Source organism: Rhinopithecus bieti, unplaced genomic scaffold (genome assembly GCF_001698545.2).
Source record: "Rhinopithecus bieti isolate Rb0 unplaced genomic scaffold, ASM169854v2 scaffold_3854, whole genome shotgun sequence".
Classification (NCBI taxonomy): Eukaryota; Metazoa; Chordata; class Mammalia; order Primates; family Cercopithecidae; genus Rhinopithecus; species Rhinopithecus bieti.
This window is the reverse complement of record NW_016804356.1, coordinates 1,784,911-1,797,787: the sequence shown is the minus strand read 5'-3', so window position 1 is coordinate 1,797,787 and position 12,877 is coordinate 1,784,911. Positions and strand designations below refer to the sequence as shown.

Sequence of the window (12,877 nt, the reverse complement as noted above, 5' to 3'; positions counted from 1 at the left end):
TCAAAATCTTCAAATCTTTCATTCAGAGACTACTCTCTTAAAAACACTGTTGATGTACAAAGCATTAATCGTTTAAGGTCTTCTTTTAGATATTTTCTCTATAACTTAATCTGTTCTCACTATTGTGCAATTTGTTCTTACCAAACAGCTGTAGACTATTAGTGGCACATCACCTTCCCAGGTATCTCTTTCTTACAATGAAAAGACACATAGGTTGAGTTTGGCGGTGGGGGGGCGGGCAAAAATCTATTACCTGTAAGAATGGAAAAAAGCAACATTGTTGAATTACTTTTTAGATAGGTTGCAATTTCAACATGTGAATCCATGACTAATTTGGTAAGTAAACCTTGAATTCTTGCACAATAATAAAAGAAACTAGGAATATTTTCTACCTTTGCTTTTGTCATTCAAGAGTTGTTGCCCTTCCTCTGTCCCCTTTCTATCCCTCTTTTTATGCTTGATTCAGATGCCACATCTTCCTAAAGTTAGGTACCTGTGGGTGGGATTCCTGGCTCTACTCTATCAAGATCCGTATGACTTAGCTTTCTTGTCTGTACAATGGGCCTTAAAATACCCACTTCATAGGATTGCTATGAGGATGGGAAGAGAGAATGCACTTCAAACACATAGCGCCGTGCCCAGGGAGTCTCTAAGTACTCATGAGGTTAAGACTGCCATTCATTATTTGCCTTTTTTTTCCTGACCAAGTGGAGTTGTTGAAACTTTTATCTAATAACTACAGTATATCGAAAATATATCTTTTGTAGCACTTACTACACTGTGTACTCTTATTGATTTACACACCCCAATTCCTCAAAAGTTTGTAAGTTTTTTAGGAGAACTTATAAATGCTGCTTATCTTTATATCCGTTGTCTGGTCTGTGTTATATGCTCAGTACCATTTCTTGAACAACTAGAGATGATTGGGAGCTTGCAATTTGTGGGTGATTTGGACCCATTGAAGAGTGTTTAATAAACAGAAATCAGATTTGAGTAGGTTGAAGAGTGAATGCAAAATTTTTGCCAGTTTTTATTATTTCTGTTGCCTAAATGTAGATCATCTACCTGTAATCTGAAAGCAGTTTACTTGTGCCAAAGCCCTGGTATTGCCGAGTACCTTACGAGCAGTAAGTGAAAAAATATTGCGAGAAAACAGTGACCAGTACAGATTCACTCATAGGCATCAACTGTCAGGCTGCTGAGAGTAGGCTGTGTTTTTTTGTCAACCTTGAGAGCTCATGGGACTTTCCTCATGAAAGAGAGCTGGGGTGTTGCAGCCCTTTGGTTCGTCTGAGCCTGTGTTCTGCATCGGCGTAGACAGAGAGTTGCTTATATTTGCATACCAGAACATCTTGCTGTTTCTTAAAAATAAAAGAACCTTAATCTTGTAGACTACAGGCTTTGTGTGGCTAGCAACTGTAAAAAGAACCAACTTTTTTTTTTTTTTTTTTTAGCAACAAGGGGGATGATGTTGCATTGATAAATCCTTAAGAAAGGAATATGACTTGAATATTTCTTTTGTGGGGAGTGGTGTGGGGAGGAAAGCAGCTCTGCTTGAGGTCAAAGGGCTGTTGGAACTTATTGATGCAAATTGTTAGAACTATTTAAACTATATCATATTCATCTAGAGTCTTTTGAAAATTATTTTAAGTCTCAGTGGACTTTGGTTCATCCATATGTATTAGCTGAATACTTTAAGAGATTTTCTTCTGAGAATGTTGTTACTTGCAGACTGCTGCATTGTTTTTAAGGATTTAAAATTGAATAATCATTCAAAGGCTGGACTGTTAGTTTGGTTACTGGTAACATTTTAGCATTTCTCATGAAACTGTTGGTACTTACATTGTGCTGAATTGTTTGATGTTTGCTAGTGGCCGTGTAAGATGTGACTGTGCTTGCAGAATTTTCTCCTGTAGTACTCAGCTAAAAGGTAGGTGGCGCTGGTGGTTCCACATTAGCCAGGCATTGGTAGTCACTATGGCATAAAATAAAAATAGATAAATGAGGAAAATAAAAAACAAAAAACCCTGAAGTCAAATGGGCAGCAGGCACCTCTGCTTTTCTCACACTGTCTATCACTGTCTTCCCTCTGTCATTTTCTTTCTTTCTTTTCTTTTTTTTTTTTTTTTTTTTTTTTTGGCAACAGTCTTGCTTTGTCACCCAGGCTGGAATGGAATGGTGTGATGATCTGGGCTCACTGCAACCTCTGTCTCCTGGGTTCTAGTGATTCTCCTGCCTCAGCCTCCTGAGTATCTGGGATTACATGCACCCGCCATCACACCCGGCTTATTTTTGTATTTTTAATTGAGATGGGGTTTCACCATGTTGGCCAGGCTGGTCTTGACCTCCTGACCTCAAGTGATCCAGCCTCCCAAAGTGCTGGGATTACAGGTGTGAGCCACCGTGCCTGGCCCCTCTGTCATTTTCTTAATTTCTTCCAGTTTATCCCAAAGCGATAAACACTTAAGCTGATTTGAGCAAAGAGAAACCTCTGATCTGCTGTTTAGTTATTCTCTGTGTAAAGTGGGAATTACCTGTTACTTAACAAGCCTATAAAAAAAGAAGGCAGGTTGTTTAAACCAATTCTATTTTGTTACCTGATTGTGTTTTTGTACTTACTGATGAAGGCTGAGAGTTGAGTGGAGTGCAGAGCAAGGAGTTTCCTTTGCAGCATGCTTTTCCCTTTTACATTGTTGGTTACCATGGCAATGACCTTGCTGGAGAAGGCGAAGTATTTTCCCAGCCTTGTATCTCAAGGTATCCTTGGTACTTCCCAGCTGTCTCTCTACATCATCCTACATTGACCCTTCATGTGTGGGGAGGAGGATTTTTGGTGGGGGTATGGTGCAGAGGAGACAGGGAGGCACTTTGCTTCCTTACGTTGGCATTTCCTCTGTCCTCTTTTTTTTGCTAGCGCGAGTCTCATTTTTATTAAGTCTTTCTCCTGTTCCCCACTATATTGAACAGATGCTTAGATTTTGGTGCTAACTGAATCTAGCTCCAGGAGTTGTAGTGCTGTGTCCAAATGTGTAGCAGCATCACTTTCCCTCATATTTGATTATAGTATCAAATTGAGCTTTAGTAGTTTCTGTTCTGTGCTAGGTATTGGAAACATACAAAGGAATCCTATGAGGTCCCTGCCTTGGAAGGACTCGTATCTTAGTGGAGTGAAGCGGGGAGACATAGGAACAGATAAATACATGATGGGAATGTGGGTAGCATGGAGCATGAGTGCCAGTTAGGGAGCAGTGCCTTCTACTTGCAGGAGCTAGGAGAGGTATCTTTGAAGATGACATTTAAATTGGCTCTTGACTGATGAGCGAGGGTGTGCCAGTTGGTTATGGAAAATTTGGAAGCAAGAAAAGCAGTGTGTGCGTTATCACGAAAGAGCAAGAGATGAGTGAGAACATCGTTGCAGTTGAAGGGTGGCATCTCTTGGGGGTGTGGGGAGATGAGGATGGAGGAGTCAGGGCCTAGAAGACTTGCTTCTGTCTCAGGCCACTGAAATGCATCAGGGTAGGTAAAAGAGGATCAGATTTTTTTTTTTTAAGATGCTACTTTGGGAAGCAATGGGGATGATGGATGATGGGTTGGAAGTAGCAAGGGAGAAGTAGTGAGCCACTAGCTGGGGGGGGCTGTTTTATTTAACTCTATTAGCCAGAGATGATGAGGGCTTCGAACAGAACAGTGGCCTTGAGTATTTTTCATCATTGTGATTTTCATAGGGTTCTTTTCACATTTAAAAAATTAAATCCAAGTTATTTTGTATGCTTCTTAGTTTTAAAAATGTTGTTTCATGTTGTGAGGTTCCCAAACATGATATTTTGGTCCATTTCGGAGTCCACTGTAAAGTGGTTCTACTACATGTTCCCTCAGGAGCCCTTCTCCTTCCTCCAAGGTATTTGAATGTGCTGCTGCCCCTCTTGCCGTCGAGCAGCACACTCTGCTCTTACCTGCTAGATTGTGACTTGTTGGAGGTATTATTTATGTCTGCCATCTTCACTGTAGTATGCCTACCACCTAGCATAATGCCTGACAAACTGTGGGTGCTTAGTAAATATTTACTGAGAGAATGAAAGGATGAATTTGGAGTAGCTAGAGGCAAAAACATCTGCTGGTGATCAGGAAAAGTATACATTAAAATAACAACCAAAGTTGAATCATGTGAAAGAGTTATGCTATAGTGTTTAGTTCTAAGGCTTGTTTAACAGGTGCAGATTCATGGCCTACCTGTGTTTAGACCCTTAGTTACTCAAAGCAATTAGCTGGTAGATATGGAGATCCAGGGTTCTTTGTCAGATACCTACCTGCAACCAGTGCTCCACTTGAATCCGAGGAAAAAAGAAGTAATGATTTACACAGAAAATTTCTTTGCACAGAAATAGTTTCTGGGGCTCCTGTAGACTTACACAGTTTGCGTACTGATGCACTTGATGACGTTTTCTAATTCTTTCTATGCTTGGGTTTGATCCCTGGGAATATTTTAGTGGAGCTTCCTGATTTCAAAGCAGCAGTTTCCAATTGTTTCAAGCATGAGGATTCCTTTTAAACTGGCCCCACCCCACCCCCTGCTATAATATTATTTGTGCGTTTGGTAATTGTTGCCTAAGATAATACCTAATGATATTCAATAATGCATCCCTCCTGCTTTCTCTCCCATTATCTTATTATGAAACACTTAAAATATATGGAAAAGATGAAAAAGTAGTGCATTGTTTACTTCTATACCGTCACCTAGATTAAACACTTATTAACATTTTCTATAATTGTGATATTTATGTTTTATTTGCTGAATTCTGAAAGTAAGAGACTTAATACTTTAGCTTGGATTTCTTATAAACAAGGACATGTTCCTACACAACCACAGTACTTTTCCACACCTAAGAAAATGAAGAGTACGTTCCTAAAATTATCTAATATTTAGCATATTCACACATCTCTAATTATTCCCAAATGTCCTTTGTAGCTTCTGCAGCTTCTTTCTCACGCCCAGAATCCAGTCCAGGGCTGTGTGTTGCGTTCAGTTTTAATGTTTTGTAAAGTCTGTTGAGTCTAGAACAATTCCTTCAATCTCCCTGAAAGAGATCAGACCGGTCGTCTTGCTCAGCACCCTACCCTCTAGTTATTTGATTCTTTCTCATGGCTGCGTTTTTAGAAGGAACTATTGATGAAGGAAACTATTCATTGTGTAAGAATGTCAGTCAGTAAACAAGGAAGATAGAAGTAGGAACTCAGTATTCTGCTACTTCCTATGAAATAATTATTGAAGGCAAAGATATGAACACACTTAGCAGAAAGGTTTTCAGGAACAGGATCTTCATAAAATGTCAAAGTATTACCCAACAGAACACTTGCTAATTGCAGTGGGGGAAAACACGACCTTTGCAATGGAGAGATTTGGTGCCTGGGGGGACTGATGGTTAAATTTAGCATCACTAACAGCAGTGGAGTGACCTAACAGGACCTGCCTCTGAGGTGCTGCTGTAAGAAGTGTGTGCCATCATCTGTGAAGTATTCTTCCCCCAAATGCTTAATTAAATCTCCTCAAACCTTCAGACCTAACTTAGAGTTTACAGGAAATACGGGCTAGAGAAGCAAGTTGAATGACACCATGAGGAAATAATCACACCATCTAGTAATGCTTCTAAATGAATTTGCATTTTATTAATCACGATCACATTTACCTTCACCTGGCAAACAGCAGTCCATATGCACTTGAGACAGGTTTGTTGAGCAGGCAAACAGAGCATGGACACGATGTGTGAACCCCTTGCAGTACCGGCTGCTCTTCGGGAAGCATGGAGCACAGTAGAGTATGCTTTCTTTGACAGGGTCATATTGTAGCTTGTATGGTTTCTTAATAAATATAGAAATTCAGCTCACAGATGTGTCAGTCTGCCACCTTTTAGAAACACTGAATTCACTTAGTTAAGTGTAAGGATGAAGGATAGAAAATTGATTATGCCCCAAGCACTTTATATACAGAAGTTTATCTGTTTGGCAGTAGAGGTATTTGGAAAGAACCTGAAAATTGGCACAATTTAATTTGGTGCCAGCCTATGATTAATTTGGTTCCGAGTTTTGCTATTCCTGAAATTGGTCTTCCAGAAATACTCTTAAGTTGTTTCATCAAGGCAGTGCGTTTATTAAGTGGTCATTGTTTCAACTCTAATTTATTATTGATCTTTCAGGCCCACAGCAGCAGAACTTTTAAAATGCAAATTCTTCCAGAAGGCCAAGGTAACATGCTTAAAAACCCAAGTAAAGCTATTTTGAAATCACTGTGAATTTATATGTATCGTATTTGATGTTAAACTGTTGGGAATATTTGTTTTGCAGAACAGAGAGTACCTGATTGAGAAGCTGCTTACAAGAACACCAGACATAGCCCAAAGAGCCAAAAAGGTAAGTGCCATTAGCCTTCATGACTCTGTGGGAACCAGTCCCCAGGGAAATGAAACCCATAGAAAAATTGGAAAAACATTTCCACATGTGCAGGATATGCTATTCAGAGGCTGTCTCATTAGTGATTACTCAGATAACGGCATTTGCCTTTTCGTTATCTCAGCTAGTTGTTATACATTTGGGTGTGAAACAAGTTAAATCTCAAATGATTTCATTTTTCCCTTTATCAGCTTTGCTTTAAGAAGGTCAGAAAGGAGGGGATGTGATGAGGTTTAAATACCGGAGAGGTAAAATATTTCTGAACATCTTTCCTTTGGGTTTTACAGAAGAGGCATGATCACTTTTTAGATACAGTTTGTAACGATGAAGATAAAAAGCACAACTTTTCATGGTTTGAATAGCTGTGAGATAGCATTCTTTCTTCATAAAAGACCTATGGTCCCTTTTTTAGTTTACCTTATGTTAACTAAATTATGGTAGTGATTAGCTGAAAAATTTTCCATTCTAGGTTTTAGATTTTTAAAATGGCATGTATATATGTATGTATATATGTATGTACGTACGTATTTATTTATTTATGTATTTTTCCAGAGACTTACTTGTAATTACAGATTTCATCGTGGTTGAAACCTAATACAATTTAACCTTTGGTTTGGTTTAGTTGGTTTTTAAATTATATTAGATATTTATAATTAAACATATGTATATAGTAACATATTTTAAAAAGGAGGTTCTTTCCCCCCATTTACAGTTACAGAGAAAGCTGACGTGAATCTGTGTTGTCTGTGCCATAAATAAAAATGGGAAAGAAATGTGTTTTAGGGATTTTATCTCATCTTGCCAAGGTATACATAACTGAATGTTAAATTCCAGATATTGCCTTTTCTAAAATATTCTGTAGAAAATGCATTACCTGATGCTTTAGAATTGTTTTAAACGGATTTTCAAGTGGATTTTAAGAAATGTCCCACTCTGTGAAGGTATCTGAGCTTCTCTCCTGGACCAGAAGAATTCTGTGGGGTGGGCTGGTTTCTGGACAGTGGCTGGGGAGGACTGATGTGTTGATTTTGGAGATATGAGCCCACTTGGTCTCTGAGGGGACAGGGAGCACTGAGCAGATGGTCCATCAGAGTGGAATATCTGAAGGGGAAGCAGAAAACCTAAAGCTTTCGTTTGAGGCCACCGGAGTTTGAGGACTCCTATCAGAAGACTGGAGGAGATGCCTGGGGAGATTCCCAGGAGTGTTGGAGTCTGGCATGGGGTCTTTTGATCAAGTATTTAAAATGTCAGCCAGAGTTGAAAACGCTGTTTGAAAGCCATTAGCTTATATAGTACATGTCTTCAAAGGACTTTTTCTTATTTTTGGGTCCACACTTCTTTTGCTGGAAGTGTCATGTGATCCTATCCTGTTAGCTGGTCCCTGAGGTGTTTTCCAGGCCGCTTTCTCTCTGCAGCTTTGGCCTCACACTCCAGCTCCTTGCTGAGTGGCCTGCCAGCCTCCCTATCACTCCAGGGAGTGGCCCACCTTCCCTCCCAAGCCTAACCTTCCTGTGCTCTGTATTTCTTTCCAAGCCCCCCAGCCTCAGAACCCTGGGACCATATGTGAGCCCTCCTCCCCGACCCTGTCTTCCCCATCTAACCGCTCTCCACATCTTCTCTATGATTCCCTCTGCAATTTTCGTTGAAACCTTTTTCTCCACTATTTTTAACTGGACAATTGAAATAAATTTCTAACTGTTCTCCCTCCATTCCTCCTTTCTGTTCTTTCTTAGGCATTTCTACGAGATTAACTTTCTGGTCACATCACTTAATTGCTCAAAAGTGGTTTCCAAAATTAAACAAAAACAACCAGAAGAGCAAATAAATGAAAAAATAGAAATTTAAAAAATAGTTCCTGTCCAATAAAGACCAAGATCCTTAGCCTTAAATTTATGGCACTATTTCAACTTCCAGTCTTACATTCTAACCTCCAGCCAAACCGAACCATCTGTGGTTCCCACTGTGTAACCCATACTTTCCTTTGGAGGTTTTTGAAATTTGAAAAAATGAAGAATCTGTTCAGGCTGTAACCTTCATTTCTTTTTTTTTTTTTTTTTTTAAAAACAAAAACAAAAAAACTTACTTCGCCAGTCATGGTGGCTCCTGCCTGTAATCCTAGCACTTTAGGAGGCTGAGGCAGGCGGATCACGAGGTCGGGAGATCGAGACTATCCCGGCTAACATGGTGAAACCCTATCTCTACTAAAAATACAAAAATTAGCTGGGTGTGGTAGCTGGCACCTGTAGTCCCAGCTACTTTGGAGGCTGAGGCAGGAGAATCATTGAACCAGGGAGTCGGAGCTTGCAGTGAGCCGAGATTGCGCCGTTATACTCCAGCCTGGTGACAGAGCAAGACTCTGTCTCAAAACAACCACAAAAAACAACAAAAAAACCTTATTACATATTAGTGTGCTGTGAGTTCTGAACCCCAGTTTGCATCTATCTTAAACAATAAGCAACTAGAGTTCTATGAGATGTGATTTTTCAACCATGTCTTCTGCTGTTTACTTACTCTTTGCTTTTAGATGAACCTCAGGTCTTGTTCCATCATCCATCCCTTCAAATGCAAGGTGGCCGCACAGCTCAGTGTCACACAGGAGTAAAGGGAGAATGCAAATTAGTTCTGTAAGCATCCTAGAGAAAAGGGAGTGGCCTGTTTTGATGTTATCCTGGCTCTCTAGTTTCATAATATTGGCTGTTTTCCCATCATAATTCTAATTTTAATGAGCAGTTGGGTTATCAGCTACACTCCACCCCTCACCTGTGGGTTCTTTGGCATACACTGCCCAGGACAGCATAGATCATGGTGCGTTTCTCATTCATAGTAAGTGCCCACAAATGTTTACTGACCGAATGATCACGTGCCAAGGAAAAGCCCTTTGAAACTGTTTTCCACTCGTTTGAACCCCAGAATGCTTGGCATACATGTGTTCCTAGAATTCCTTTCAATAGTGGGCAGTCTCCCCGCATCGCCCGCTCTGGCTTGTGATTCTGGTAAACAACCATGATCGTCCTTACGGGAAACTTCGTGCAGACATGGCTGCTAGAAAGTAAATGTTATTTTAATCACCCTGTGCACTGAAATGAAAATCTTTATTGTAGGATTCTCTGCTTGTCTTAGGTTGTTCCAGTGTTTAAGTAACTTTTGTTTAAAAATTGATTCAGGGGAGTTGTTAGTTTATTTGTTCTTAGACTGTCTTGATTGAGATCTCAGCCATTCTCCTGTTCACTATGGCGCCTCCCAGTGGATCTTGCTCTGGTGTCTGTGGTATAGATTGCTCCTCAGAGGCTACTCGTTGATGTTGATCCATCGATTTTTGTCTTATCAGTTTGCTGTTTTTCAAAGAGAAACAGACAGTCCATTGATACATGAGTGTTTAAATGACACCTGGGCCTGTGGGCAGGGCTCTTGGGCACGGAGGCAACCATGTTGATTAGAAATTTGCTGTCATAAACAGCATTCTCTTCTCCTCTCTTCTGGTCACCAACATTAAGAGATAATTTTTAGGGTACATTTTTCTTTAATATGAACAATTTTCATATTTAAAGGAGAAGAGGGGCTGGTATTGTGGCTGGCTGTTCGTAGAAAGCCCCATGGAGCCCACCAGTGCTATCCTTTAACAGGAGAGAAGCATAGGCCCATCATACTCATGTTTGGCCAAAATGTGATGTTTTTGTTGTGATCCACATAATTCCATGAGGGTAGGTGATCTTGTCTTCATCCAGATTGACTCCTCTAAATTATGAAAACATAGAAAATGGAAAAGTGGCCGGGCGGCTGAAGCCTTGTAATCCCAGCACTTTGGCGAGGCCGAGACAGGAGGATCCACGACGTCCAGGAGATCGAGTACCATCCCTGGGTTCGCTACACGGTTGAACCCCGTCTCTACTAAAAAATACAACAAAACTAGCGGCAGTACGGGTGGCGGCACCTGTAGTCCCAGTTACTCGGAGGCTGGGGCAGGAGAATGGCGAGTGAACCCGGGAGGCGGGAGCTCTGCAGTGAGCTGAGATCCGGCCCACTCGCACTCCAGCCTGGGGTGGCAGAGCAAGACTCCGTCTCAACAAAAAAAAAAAAAAAAAAAAAAGGAAAAAGTTCGATGGTGGCTTCTTTGGTCAGATTGTAATGTATTATGCAAAACAATTTTTTTGGTGTGTGTGGTAGTTATAGAAACTGAGGATATTTATTTTCTTCCTACAGGCAGAATATTTGGTCCATTCTGGGTTCTTTTGCTGACATTGTTATTTAGGGATCATCTTGATTTTCTTTGGCTCTAATTTTTCTGTCTGTGAAACAGCAATTCTGTCTGACTCCAGGCGTGTGGCAGAGGGTAATACAAGATTGGATGTTCCTGGACCTCAAGACACTCTATATATTCTAAATGAGAACATGCTAATAATGACCCGTGAGAATAGAGCTAAGTGCAGCTGTGTAACTTTTTTTTTTTTTTTAACTTTTCACTGTCTTCGTGCATGAGAATAAAAGGCTTCGTAGCCATCACTGCCTCTCCTGTGACTTTCTGAGGGGCCTGTCTCCAGCCATATTTTGGGGTTTGAAAGCTTAACCATGTAGTGTTCCATCTTTTACTGTGCTGAGTTCACTAGGTGAGGAGGGGAGTCAATGGCTTGGTTAAAATTGAATATAGATATTTAGGGCTGTGTGCATCTTCTTTTTTTTTTTTTAAATCAAAATCAGTTATTATTATATCCTTTTCTTTGTATTAAAGACAGTATCTTGCTGTTTTTACCCATGTTTCACATGAACTCTTTTTTTTTATTATTATACTTTAAGTTCTGGGATACGTGTGCAGAATGTGCAGGTTTGTCACATAGGTATACATGTGCATGGTGGTTTACTGCACCCATCAACTCATCGTCTGCATTAGATATTTCTCCTAATGCTATCCCTTCCCTAGTTCCCCATCCCCCTACACACCCCACTATGTGATGTTCCCCTCCCTGTGTCCAGGTGTTCTCATTGTTCAACTCCCACTCATGAGTGAGAACATGCGGTGTTTGGTTTTCTGTTCCTGTGTCAGTTTGCTGAGAATGATGGTCTCATGATCTGTGTGCATCTTCTACAGGAACATTTAACCCTCAGAGTTGGCTGATGTCTAAGTTTTACGTTAGTGATAACATACTTGAGGCACCACACTCACACTCATATTCATGGGCTTTCTGTGGCTTTCTAAAACCAGCATATGGGTTGGATGCAGTGGCTCACACCTGTAATCCCAGCACTTTGGGAGGCCGAGGCGGGAGGATCCCTTGAGGTCAGGAGTTCAAGACCAGCCTGGCCAACATTTTTATTTGCTAAAAATACAAAATTAGCCAGTCGTGGTGACACTTGTCTGTAATCCCAGCTACTCGGGAGGCTGAGCAGGAGAATCACCTGAACCCAGGAGGCAGAGGTTGCAGAGAGCCAGGATCGTGCCGCTGCACTCCAGCCTGGGTGACATATTGAGACTCCGTCTCAAAAAAATAAAAATAAAAAATAAAACCCACATATAGCAGGACAGAGGGCAAGGGGCTTGTATGCAAATGTCTGAATGCTTACTGCTCAGCCAAAAAACATACTGGCCATAAGAGGGAATGAGGAGGAAAAATGTAATAGGCAGTTCTTTCCCTTCTTATGGTTGCCTGTGTTTTCACTGGAAGTAGATTTACTGGAAGATTATTGCTTGTACTTTCTTAATCATGAAATTAAGTAAGCAATTAACTAAACAGTACAATGTTTAGTCATTATCAGAAGGAGGTAAAGGGGATCACATCACTGCTGTCTCTGGGTGGAACCACTGTGAAGTGGAAAGACTGGGATGTTTTTTGCAGATCCCAGAATTTCTAATATCGGGCTATAAGATGGATTTCATGCCAAGGACCTAAGGCCCTTGGCCCCATTGGATCTACCGATTTGCTTAGGTATCAGTGGGTAGGAATATTTCAATTCACATTTATTTAATACTTACAAGTGTTGAGAACTTGTCCTGTTTGTTTTTACCTTTTTTTTTTTTTTTTTTTTTTTTGAGATGGGGTCTCGCTCTTTTGCCCAGGCTGGATGAAGTGCAGTGGTGTGATCTCGGCTCACTGCACCCTCCGCCTCCCAGATTCAAGCAATTCTCCCACCTCAGCTTCCTGAGTAGCTGGGATTACAGGTGCCCACCACCATGCCCGGCTAATTTTTGTTGTTTTAGAAGAGACGAGGTTTCACCATGTTGGCCAGGCTGGTCTTGAACTCCTGACCTTAAGTGATCCTCTGATCTGGGCCTCTAAAAGTGCTGGGATTACAGGCATGAGCCATTGGTGCCTGGCCTTTTTTTACTTTTTATTATGAAATAATTTCAGACTTACAAAAAAGTTAGAAAAATTGTGCCAAGAATTTTCATATGTTTTCTCTTACTCTTTATTTTGAAACATTCCACAGTAGGTTGCAGACA

General features: G+C 40.7%; 1 protein-coding gene across 1 annotated transcript in view; it reads left to right on the top strand.

Annotated features, from left to right (window-relative positions):
* Positions 1 to 12,877, top strand: part of STK39 (serine/threonine kinase 39) — a 304,142-nt gene that overhangs the window by 115,033 nt on the left and 176,232 nt on the right. Inside the window, 2 exon segments of the mRNA XM_017867497.1 lie at positions 6,192 to 6,240; positions 6,340 to 6,405. Of these exon segments, the coding sequence (XP_017722986.1) occupies positions 6,192 to 6,240; positions 6,340 to 6,405 (115 nt within the window).